We start from the raw sequence: 12340 nt of genomic DNA on the forward strand, positions 1-12340 counted from the left end.
GGTATTAGATAAAAGGGAGGAAGGGGACAGACTTGAGGAGGATGATGTAGGCATCTGTGCCTGAGAATGCAGCTTTTCATTTCCTCTAGCTTTGATCTGCTTTTCTAACAAAGAGCAAGTTAAATCAAGCTTCTACATTCACCAAAATAGGTACTTCATTTAGATAAGAAGAATGAGGTAAGTGTTTTGCTAGGTGTCATTTTGACATATGCTGGCTTGACCAACACTAGCTCTTAGTAGATGACCAGTACAATTGTACTCATTTACTGTCCCAGCATTGAGAGTTGCTGGGAGAAAGCCTGACTGCAGCCTACAGCACTCACTGCGCTGAAATCACTTCTTTTTGAAGGCAGCAGAGAAACCTTCTGATCTGATTTATTCAGTGGCTTTTGTAGCTGTGAGAAAGTACCTGACTCTCCCCTGGCTAGGGTAGGGATTGCTGAAACTGAAATCCCTTGCACCTGCAGCCTGTCTTCATCTGAGATGCCTGCTGCTGTCAGTGCAGGAGAGCAGGGTGAGGGTTCCCCAAAGGGGAGTCTTGCAGGGATGCAGCGGGAGCGGGGCTCCGGATGGGAACATCAACACACAACGTGACCACGGTTATGTAACAACCATGGCTTATTAAACAGCCTCACCAGAGGCATGAAAGGCAGGAGCCTGATGAGATTTTGGTATGCTACGCTGGATTCTTTCCTGTCCATTGAGCCAGCAATAATTGGGTCTTATTTATTTACTTTTGGAGGGTGGTCACATAAAACCACAAAGTCCTGTCACACGATGAGGATCTCCTCCATGCAGCAAGTGTGTCTGCTCACAGGCAGTCAGCTCACTTGTGTCCCAGCAGCAATGCCTGTGAGAAATTTTTAAACTTGCATGATTACAATTGAATTTGGTTTTGACCACTTAGTTTGTGTTTGATTGGTAGGGTGACAAGGAGACAGCTGATAAAGCTGCACACCTCTGTCATGTGGAGTCCAAGCTGATTTTGCTTTTGTTCATGTTTTCCTTTTAGCCTTCAGCAGGAAGGTATAAAATGTAGAGGCAATAGGGAAGAGCCAGCCAGGGCATGACTGGCTTGTGATACACAGGGGCTGGGAAAGAATCTCCTGTTGGAGACAAAGATTCTAATCTGCCAGAGTGTGTGGCACATGTTTTAGGAGGGGGAAAACATGCAGGATTTTTAAACAGAGGTGGTCTGAGGTGCCCATAACTGCTTCAGAGGTCAGTTTTGGAAATGTCTTGTGTCTGTCCCTTTACGAATTTTTCTCCCCAAATCCCATGCAGTTGCACTCACATGTAGCCCTGATTCAGCACTCAGTTGCTCTGGATTTACACCACTGTAATACCAGTGATTTTAGTAGCTTTTCATTGGCATAAAACTGGCACTGCATGATAATGCCTCAAGCATACAAAAAGCAAGGTGGTTGGCTTCAGAAGGAGGATAAGAAACAATGGGCACGTTCTTTGCAACAGTGCTAGCAAATACTCTTCTGAACAAGTGGCATATTCTAAATGCATCAACTGTCTAAATACTTCCATTTGGTAGGTAACTTTCAGAGAATTGATGTTCCATAATCTGTTTCTACTGCACCAAGTATGCATTTCATTTTACCTGCTCATCTGATCTCAATTGTATTTGCCTGTCTGTGTATTATATGTGAATATTTTACAGCCATGCTTGAAAGGAATCACTGAAAGCAGTCTTACCTGCCAAGCACTTCTACATTTACTCAGGGCTTAATGGGGGACAAGCAAATTGGGTCTTGTGCTACTCAGTATATCTGGTAATAATTATTATTTTTATTTTGCAGAACCCCAGCTGAAAGGAATTGTGACAAGGTTATTCAGCCAGCAGGAATACTTCCTGCAGATGCACCCAGATGGTACAATTGATGGGACCAAGGACGAAAACAGTGACTACAGTAAGAAAAATTAGCCTGTTTTGCAACCCAATTACAATCAAATCCATCACCTAGTGGGTCTCACTTGTGCAACTTCATTTTTGAAAGGATCAAATTAGGAGGAAGACAGCTGTTTTCTGCATATTTTTTCTCTCTATCCGTCCCCTTTAAATCTTGCCAGTATAATTTCATATGTTTCCTCTCCGATCTTCTTCCCTCCTGCCCCGATTCTGTAACTGCCATCTGGGTGGGGTGGAGAATAAAACCCATGATTTGAATTGCTGCCAGAAGAGAAAGGAGATTATATTTATACACATGCCACGTGGGTAAAGGATACGGGGAATTCTCTCTCCAAGGAGAAGAGGAGAAAATCGTTTTCACTATTTTAGCCTCAAAATTTCAGTGAGCATCAGGAATTTCTAGGCTGGAGAAAAGCAGCTGTTCACTGAAGTCCTGTGCTTTGAGGCTGGTGTAAGGGCTGAGGGTATCAAATGACCTTGTCAAAGGAGGTCATCATCTTCCAAAACCCTGTTCAAAAGCATTGGGTTTGTGCTGGACGACAAAGGGCAGCAGAGCCATACAGTTTAAAAGCCATGGCCATGTGCAGGAGCCATTCTGGTTTAAATGCATGCAAAGCAGGAGTCAATTTTCCTTTTGAAGAGGAAGGTTTGTCAATGCCAAAGCTCTTCAAGAGGTTTAAAAGGGTGTAGAATATTTTCTGCAGCATCTCTGCATTTCATAGGCATCAGAGTGCTGTCCCTGAGTGGGCAGTTAAGCTCAGATCCTTGCTGCCACAAATTGCATCAACAGGGTAGGATTCTTGCTTTTTCTTATCTATGTTGGATTGGATCTCCCTGTACCACTGCTAAAGGGGTATGTAACCTGGCCAGCTTGGAATTTGGCTTCCCACTCATTATTAGAGGTGAATAAATGTTAATCTGTGTGGTAGGGTTGGTGGAAGCAAACTTCATGTACTTTGTGAAAGGAGGAGCCTGCTTGCTTTGCAGACAAATTCTGGTCTAATTCAAAGAAGCTCCTGGCTGGATTGAAGATGGCATTCCTCCAGGAAAGCAGGGCCTGGGCTGCAGGTGAGGGGTATCTGTAGGAGTGCAGTATTGACCCTGTGCTGTGAAGGTGCACTTGGACAGAGGTGCAGGGTGGCTGCAGCCCCACATCCCTGGTGTGTACCCCATCCCCAGGAAGCTGCAGGGTGCTGTAGCAGGAGCATGCTGTGTTCTGGGGCTGCCCTGCTGTAGGCAGCTCAGGGCTGGGGGTCCATACAGGAGAGAGGAGCTGTGGGAAGATGGTGACTGAAATTGCAGGTGGCTGGCACAGCCCTTGTGGAAAGACCCAAGAGGCTGCATCCACCAGAAATGTGGCCTGTAGCAAATGCAAATGTCAGGTTTTAGTCCTTTTTCATACACTCATATTGAACAAATTATATACTGAAAATTGCAGTAAGGCAATTTCTGATTTATGTGTTGAGCAGGAGAATCTGAACTTAGACACACACACACACTTCTATGCTCAGAGACTCAGGAGGTCTCCTTCAAAAGAGTCTGGCCTTGAGATAATCTCAGACACCAACACATGGGGTGAGTTCAGTGGGCTGTATTTGCTGCTTTTTCTTAAAGGAAGAAGACCTGGGGTGTTCTTAAACTGCAGAAAATCCCATTGGAGGCCTATTTGTCAAAAATATGGGAAGATATGTTAGAGATGACAGAGATTCATTGCCCTCATCTATCATGGAGGACTGAACAGCAAAGTAATGGGCTTAAATGGGAGCAGGGATGAATTAAGGTAAACAGCAGGGAAATGTAAGAGCAGTTCTGCAATATTTCAGAGTGACAGGGGAGATGAGGGAAGCTGCTGCACTCTCAGTGGTTGCAGGGAAACCTCCTGAGTTCCCATGGCTGAGGTTGGGCCCCCATTGCCCAAAGAGCTGTGATTTATATATCCCCCCAGAAATGTCAGAGAGGAGTTTGGCCAGGTGCTGAGTACTTGAGAGCTGTTTCCCCCCAGTGTTCTTAACTGGAAATAGATGGGCTGAGTACAGTTCTAGAGTGTAAATTTATCTGGTGAGATGGCAGCCCTGCCTCAGCAGCTTGGTGGGACAGGAGGCATCTCACTGAAGTGTGCCAAGCCACTGGCTCCAAGTCAGGGACTGTGCTGGAAAGTTTAGGCAAGTTTTTGAGAGAAGACTGAAGCCAAAGAATTCCCCATCTTCTGATGTCAAGGGATCTCAAAAGAGGGAAAGAATCCAACCTGATAATATTTGGCTTCTGAAAATGAAATAAGGACTGTGCTTTATTCAATTTTACATAGCTTTTTACCACATGGTCTCATCAATAAATCTTCAGTGTGAATGAACATCCTAGCATATATAAAGCTTCCAGTTACAGCTTCGAAACAAAATCACATTTTGCACTTTGGAAGTGCCAAAATAAAGCAGATTTCCTTTTTTCTTTTCTCTTCCTCAAAAAAAAACCCCTCAAATTTTGACCAGAAGAATGTCAAAAGTTACTTGTCTAAGTGAACAGCTTACAGACTTGCTTCACTGCAGTTTTCTGTTTTGAAGTGGTTCTGCAGAAGATTCCTGACCAGCCAGTCAGAAGTGTGTGCAAGAGCAAAACTCATCCAAGACTAAACTAGATAAATAATATTTTCCCATCCCTGTAGAGCAGTTGGTTAACTTGCATCCACAGCAGGGAAGGACACTCTAGAGGGCCACAAGAGGATCCTTCCCACCCTAGATGACCATCTATTCTCCACACAGAAGTCATCTTAGCACAGTTAAACAGCTGGTGAACACTGTGTTCCATACATTGCTTTGTGTTCTGTATCCCCACACTGATTATTCAAATTAGCATTGTGTAAGAATGCATAATTTTCTTGGAATACATTAGGTTGGTTTACTCTGACAAAATTAATGTTTAAAATGAGACATGCCATGTCCCTCAGATATATCTGATGGAATTAAAAGTTCTAATAAAAACCCAGTTATTTATGCTAGAGGAACTGCTAATATTTAAGCAATTTTAAAATTAATTATCTGTTGCCCATTTTATGTATGTTCTTGAAGCTAATGGCATTTATTTTCCACCTCCTTTCACTTAAAGAAAAAAAAACCCAGGAGCCAAATTCTAATGGCATTTGAATGGGCATCCAGCCAGCTTCCCAGGAGCCAGCACTTGGGACATCTGTTCCTTCTGCCATGCTGTTAGAGACGTGCCATCTCAGTGTAAGCAAGGGGGCACATTCCCTGGCTACTGCCACTGGCATATGTGAAGAGTTCTCTTCCCACTGGAGTGCATTTTCATGGTGTGTGGCCCCTGTTTGTGCTCCTCCTGTGATGTATGAGCCCCATTTTGGGGCAGCATCTTTTCTTTCCAGCCCCAGTGATCTCAAATGGCCTTTCAGGGCTGACTGCTGCTGTCAGTGCTTGCATTGTCACTGGGTAATGCCCCTTCATAAGAGCAAGTGGACTTCCCTGTCTGCCCACACAATCCTGCTGAACATCTGAGAAGTTTTGGCAAATGGATAGTACAGAAAGGACAGGTGAACTGGACTGACCAGGTGGAAACAGCCCAGCATATCTAGGATATTTTTTGGGGCTTTCCAGCCAGAAACACCAAAAGGTTAAAGAGGCTTTTATTCCAGCATCCCACGTGGGTTATCTTCAGCTGTACAGAGCCTTGTTGAGTTCTTTCAAACATTTCTAGGAATGAGCTATTCCATAATCTCGCATAACCTCTCAGATTCCGGTGCTGCACCATTTTCCTTGTAGAGGATTTTCTTCATATCCAGACCTCATTTCTATTTGAGGCTTTTGTCTAGTGCCTCTTGTCCTTTCATTGTGTTCCTCTGAGAAGAATCTTTGCCTTCTTTGAGTTAAGAAAATGCAGTTCACTCTGTTTCTTCTTTCATTATGTGTTGCACCAGAGCCTCTTGATCATCTCAGCAGCCTTCCTCACTCCCCTCAGGACCTTAATCCTCACCAACTCATGCACTGAGGCTGCTCTGGCCCATTGCATCCTCCATCAGTTCTTTATTATTCACCTGCAGCACAAATGTCTTGCTCAAGAACAAATCACCTGTTCTAAATTACTTTAGCTCCTCTGACTTGCTGCTGTTTAAAGTTGAGCATATGGAGCACACCTTGTATATGGTAGGTCTTGCCTCACTCTTCCATTTTTGTAGATAACTTAGACCCATAGGGAATAATGCATTCAGAATTTAGCTGATAAATTACCATAACATACCAGTGACAATATGCTCATGCATTTAGGACTGGAGTGTGCCAGCAGTAGTAGGGTCAGGTGTAAATACCACTGGTTGAAGATGGTAAGATGTAATGAAAGAAAAGGGGCACAAATATTCAGCATCTTCAAGTTTTTTCCCCTTTTGCCCATGAAGTAAAAGAGCATGTTCCTTCCATGAAGCAGCAGATGGCATAGAACATGTGCCATTTGCAATTTTAAAAGCATCTTTTAAATTTTCTGTTTCTCACATCAACACACCCGGTGTGCAGTTCTATTCTACCGTAGCTAGTCCTCTTTCCCATTTTCAAATCTGCTGTTTCAAATCAATCAGATATTTTTTTCCAAGACAAAAAATGAGTCATCTTGATTTTGAGGTTGATTGAGGGGTTTCCCTGCATTTTTACATTCTTACTTTTAAGTTTATAAGCTTTTAAATCTGTTCAAAATATGAAATATTTATTTGGAAGCGTGATAGTAAAAGGCATCAACTTCTACAAAGGTATTTCTAGATTTGAGTGCAGACATTGCTCTGGGAATTTACGGAATCTTGATTGACCCAAACTACGGGGATTTTTTTAATAGAGGAAGATAATTGCTTCCTAAAACTTCTCTTGGCTGCCAGTTACCTTTGTCAGTGTTGTGTCCTTATGCTTGCCTGTCCACTTGCTCCCCTGCATTAGAGGAGGAGATGCTGTGCCGTGGTTGTGGGTGCAGCAGGGTCCCAGGGAGTTTGGGAAGTGGCAGTGGTACTCCTACTGTAGCACAGCACAATAGGATTGTTCCTTTGCTCCCTTTGCATGTAGAGGTGGAAAGAGATTTGGAAACGTGTGGGTGCTTCCAAGTGGAACTTCTCAACCACTAATTCTGGGTGTTATCACCTTGCTGCCTAATGAATGCTTTGAATGGTCTGTCACAAGTTTCCTATGCAAGACAAATTGGCTGTAGGAAATGAATGATGATGGCCATTTTGTTTCATTATTAGCAGTAATATGCTCCATTTTTCAGTAGGAGGAAGAAATAGGGAAGGGGAATTGCTTATAGACTTGTTAATTGCACAAGGTTTTAGACCTTCATGGTAGGGAGAAAGGGATAGGCAACACTTTTAATGCTGAGTAGTTACTCTGGGATGTGTTTGTCTTGTCTAGGGACATCACCAAAGTAGCACTGTCCTTGACTCCAGTTATTCACAGACCAATACCCAGCCTGGACTGAATTTTCCATTTACATCTATTGACATTCTCCCCCAAAAACACACATACAGGCACTGGATTTGGTAAGACTTCAGCACATGCTTTGATGTTTTATGGAATATGGTGCATAAAAGCACAAGAAGAGACTGAGATGAGGGGTTTTTCACTAGGCTTGAGGCATCTCCATTTTAGGCAGGTCATTGAAGGGAGTCATCAGTCTTCCTTGGGAATTAAGTGAAGAAAAAATTACATTCATGTGCACTGGAATTTATTGATCCTCTTTTGGAGGCAACCCTGAAACCAGTACAGCCAAGACACCTGGTAGATGTCCTGAGCAAAGTGGCATTGCATATTCTTGTTTCAGGGCTGTTGTATAGGAAAGGACCTTGAGTGAAGTATTTCCACTGTGTTTGTGCTTATATTTCTGCCTGACCCTGTGCCCATCCTTCCCTATCTTCATCTTCCTGGGATGAGTTCTAATTAGCTCTTTGTAAGCTGAAGCACAAGGGATCCTGCAACATCTAAATACTCTTGTCCTATAAAGCTCAGTAGAAACAAAGCCATGCTAATGCTTCAGTGCTCAGTCTATGAGTGCTGATAATAGTCTCCTCTTTGAGCCCATGCTGTTAGAAATGTAGCAAAAGCCTGACAGCACATTAATGTATATACTCATGGGGAGAGTCTTTCAATGAGATACAGGGTCTTCTGGGTGGGAATCAAGCAATAAAGTAATTAACTGAGAGGAAGTGGCTGCAATGCTTTAATCAATAAGACTGCAGTAAAACTGAATAATAGAAGATCTTGTCCCCTTCTGTCCTCTCCAGTGCTGGTCCTGAATGGGGAGCAGTGCTGATGTCCCAGAGTGAAGCACTCTCTCTTCTTGAGTTTCTTCATTCCCTTGACAGCCCAGGATCACATGGGCAAGCACACAGTCAAGTTAATTTGCATTCTTCTGGCCATAGTTGTTGTCTGTGTACTCTTTTAGCATATGGCAAATGCAGGAAAGTGTGGCTAGGCTTAAATGTGTTTCAGGGGGAGCTAAACTGAGTTGTGCTGTTGCATTTGCCACAGGCAAAGTCTGTCTATGTGCAGTTGCCCTGGCTCAGCTGGCCCTCAGAAAGCCATCGTGATGCTCTTGCTTGGGAGCATGGATGAGCCCTTGGCATTGCAAAGGCAGTGATCAGACAGACTGATGGGTGTGTTAAGGCATTTGGGAGGCAGCCAAACTCAATACTTTTAAAAATTTCCTTTCACCATCAGCTCCATGGCTGCAGTTCTTCCTTGTAGCTGGAAGCAGGATGCTTGATCCTAGTGCAGTCACTTTTGTGAAGAGGCAGGAGTGGGGTGGGCTGGCCCTGGGACAAAAGCAGCAGTGGCCATGTAGGGTGACGTGTCCATAACATTTGTTTTTCTTTTCCTTCCACAGCCCTTTTCAATCTAATTCCTGTGGGTCTTCGCGTGGTGGCAATCCAAGGGGTGAAGGCAGGTCTGTACGTTGCCATGAACGCTGAGGGATATCTCTACAGCTCAGTGAGTACTTTGCACTGTTGGGCTCCTGGAGTTTTGTAGGTGGGAGGAAGCAGACTGCACTGGGACTTCCAGCTTTTGCTGAAAACAGTCACAGATCAGCAAACCTTTAAAAGCAGCAGCGGGGGGAGCTGCTGCAAGGCCATGCAATATTCACTTAATAGTGTCTCCATGGAGATTCATGGCAATATTTCCTGACCTGTGAAGATACATTTTCGGTTCCTTTAAGTATGTACTTAATGTAGGTCACGTTGTTGAGGCGTTTGTATAGAGTTGGCTGGTCATATTCTGATTTCTCATTTGTGAAATGGCATGGACTCACTGGGATTGCTTCTGAATTGCACCCAGATAACTGGTCATAGGTGGTACCCCAATGGGTCATACTCTGCTTTTGACTGCAGTGTAAATCCACAGCAGTACCCTGACTCTCTTAAAAGGGTTCTGGACTGTTCTGTTGGCAGAAATTCCCTGTATTTGTGTGGTCTTTTTAATGCACATAAAAGATAAGTGCAGCAATTTTTGCCGACTAATTCCCTTATAACTTTCTTAGATGGCATGAAAGGGCATGAGGTTATTCATAAGATTCTCATTTAAAGTAAGTAATTGATTTTCACAGTGAATAATTGATTCGGTGATTTATTAAATATGGCAACCCTTTGCCAGAATTTTTATGCTTCAAATAAGTTTGTTCTAGTTCTACATAGTAAAAAGGGATAGTTAATAATACACTTCTCATTTCTATGGTTATGATAGCTTTACAGAGCATAGCCAGATTCTAATCTCATCTGCCTTTGTGTAAATTTACAGTGCAGTGATTCTGCTCTTGTCTGGGCACTTTTGCTTCAGAAGTGTTGTGAGCATGACGATGGGACCACTGAAAGGACAGCAGTTTGGGTTGCTCTATGCAATTTTTCCTAACTTTTATCTTCCATCTTTGGTCAGTTTTATACTGGTCACATGATTGAGATTTCCCCTTTTCCCTTGGGCTGTGACAAGGCTCTGTCTCCCCAGAAGCTCAGGGTAGAAAGCAAGAGGAGGTGTTAGTACGCCTGGCGAGGTAGGTCTCAAAACTGGCTGCTTGTCAAGAAGAGACAGAGAGATCAGTCTGGATCTCTGTGGATGCCAGACGCTTCCTGTTCTTTCATAGCCCAGTAAACATAATTGACTGCTTCTAAATAAATTAAATTGGTTTACTAACAATGAAAACTTCCTCTCTTTGTAAAGCTATCAAGTCCTAAAGGTAATACCGAGCACAGTGTGGTACTGCATTATTGCGTGTGTGTCCCTCTGGGCACATTGTCAGGGGCTCAGGACTGATGCTTTGCCCTGTTTTTGCTGTGCAGAACACAGTTCTGGCCCAGTGCTGAGACTCTTTGTACCATCAGTATCCTGTAAATGAGGATTGCAGGAAATCAGAGTGTGTCATAGGGCCACAGCCAGCCAACGGGGTCCTCCTGGGCCAATGAGTGGTCATTGTTTTCTGAATAAGTAGTGCAGGGGAGGGAAAGGTGTGGGTCTTGGGAAAAAGAAATAGAGAGTTGGAAAAAATGATGTTTGACAGCTGAGAGACTAGAGGAGATGCAGAGAAAAATCTTCTCTCTCTAGTAATAGTCAGACACGATATAAAGGGTGGGAGGGACACACCAAGAGGTGGTAGACAGCAGGAGGACCATGCTGTCCAGGAAACACATCTGTTAGTCATTTCAAGTATCCTAAAAGGCACCAGATCACACATGTATTCAGATGAGGGAGATTTAATGGGCCTGCTTATTTCCAGCAAGTGTGCCTGTTTTGAGTAGGAAGGTTAATCAGGGAAGGCTGATGGGGAAGGATGCACTGTGATGGCCGGTGGTTAATGAAGTGAACCTCATTACATGCCACAGCTTGATGGCATTGAGCTCTGTCTGAGCTAATAAGAGTGAAACTGTTCATTTTATCAATGTGATCCAAGGTTTCTGTTTGCAGTAAATGTGTGATGCTCTACTCCAGAGTGATGGACCTTTTTGGATAATTTCCTTGTGATGACTGGTGGCTCTGTCTTTGTCTTACAGCAGTAAATCAATGAATTCACGGTGCTTGGGAGCAAACCCCAAAGCAAGAAAATAGAAAATTTGGGGATAAAGTGTGTTAGGAGCAGGGAGTATAGGTCAAGCTCATTGTAAAGGACAAGGAATGAGATCAGGATGCCATGAAAGAAGATATGTCTGAAAAGAGCTCAACCTGTTTAGGCAGTGTCTTTTGGATGCTGCAGGTTTCCTTGTGGGGTGAGGGTCCCCAGACCATGGTGCCTGGACCTCATTGCTGACTACACCAAGGGGACTTATTGTCCCTGGTCTTTGCTTAGCAGACCCTAAACTACAGCTTTGTTCTCTGTGTGTGTACCTGTTTTTTTTTCACTAGCCTTTTTTGGGGGATTTCTGAAAAAAATGGGTCAACATTCCCAACAGATACTGTTCACTCACAGAGCCAATTGAGAAATGAATTGCTTGGCTGCCTTCCATGCTGAGTGGAAGCTCTGTAAGGACTTCTTAGAACACCCTCAAATCCAGGACTAGTTTCAAATAAAATTGTCCAGGGTAATGTTTTTTTTCTGTTTGTTTGTTTTTGGTTTGGGTTGGGGTCTTTTTGCTCCTCTTGAACCCAGATTGATGCTGCAACTGAACACATCATCACTGTGGGTTTGTTTTGGTTTTGTTTTGTGGGGTTTTTAGTGATGTTTAATCTCTGTGTGACAGATGAGGTCTTGGCTGACATCCTCTGCCCTGGATCAAACCAGAGGCTGTTATCAGCCCGGTCTTAAGGATGGCTTCTGCCAGCTCCTTCTGAGTTTAGGCCAATGGGCTCTTGAATGAATGGGCTTAGAATAACCAGCCCCTGGAAAAAGTCTTCCTTGTGTTGATTAGCACAAAAGTAGGGCTGAGTAGAGTCCTCTAAAGCCAAATGTGGTGAGACAGCATTTCCTAGAAACTTGCAAGATCTTCTGGTGGCTTGGCCACATTGAGTTTCCTCATCCCTGCCTCATCTGTTCAGGCAGGGATAGTGTCAGGCTGGGTTGAAGCCAACCATATATTCCTAGCCAGCTTTAGAGGCCTAAATTTATTGGATGCTAAACCTCCTTTGTTTGGGAAGCAGGTTGGGACTTGTGCATTGCTTACTCACACTAGATACCTGATTTAGTTTCTGCCAGACTAGGTTATTGCTGTCTCTGAGGTCGACATGGGAATTAGGTGATAAGCAGACAAGAAAATCATGCTTTAGCTGGAGGCATCCTGATTTGCAGAAAGTAGGATGCAAGCCAGTGTCTGCATAGCAAGCTTGGGGAGTCATTGGTGTGTTCAGTTTGGATTTCCTGGAATTACAGCAACTGTAAATTCCCTGAGGGTGCACAAAGGTTTCAATCAGCACCTGTTATGGGGAGGGGCTTGACTCTCCTGAAGATCCACTGTTAGCATTTGAAGCC

At 43.7% G+C, this 12340-nt stretch overlaps 1 protein-coding gene across 3 annotated transcripts in view; it reads left to right on the plus strand.

Annotated features, from left to right (window-relative positions):
• Positions 1-12340, plus strand: part of FGF12 (fibroblast growth factor 12) — a 219299-nt gene that overhangs the window by 140360 nt on the left and 66599 nt on the right. For all 3 annotated transcript variants that reach the window (XM_066557065.1, XM_066557064.1, XM_066557062.1), the window contains 2 exons: positions 1812-1922; positions 8780-8883. In XM_066557065.1, coding sequence (XP_066413162.1) covers positions 1812-1922; positions 8780-8883 — 215 coding nt within the window. The remainder of the gene's footprint in view (positions 1-1811; positions 1923-8779; positions 8884-12340) is intronic.

The sequence above is a fragment of the Molothrus aeneus genome, chromosome 10 (genome assembly GCF_037042795.1).
Source record: "Molothrus aeneus isolate 106 chromosome 10, BPBGC_Maene_1.0, whole genome shotgun sequence".
NCBI lineage: Eukaryota > Metazoa > Chordata > Aves > Passeriformes > Icteridae > Molothrus > Molothrus aeneus.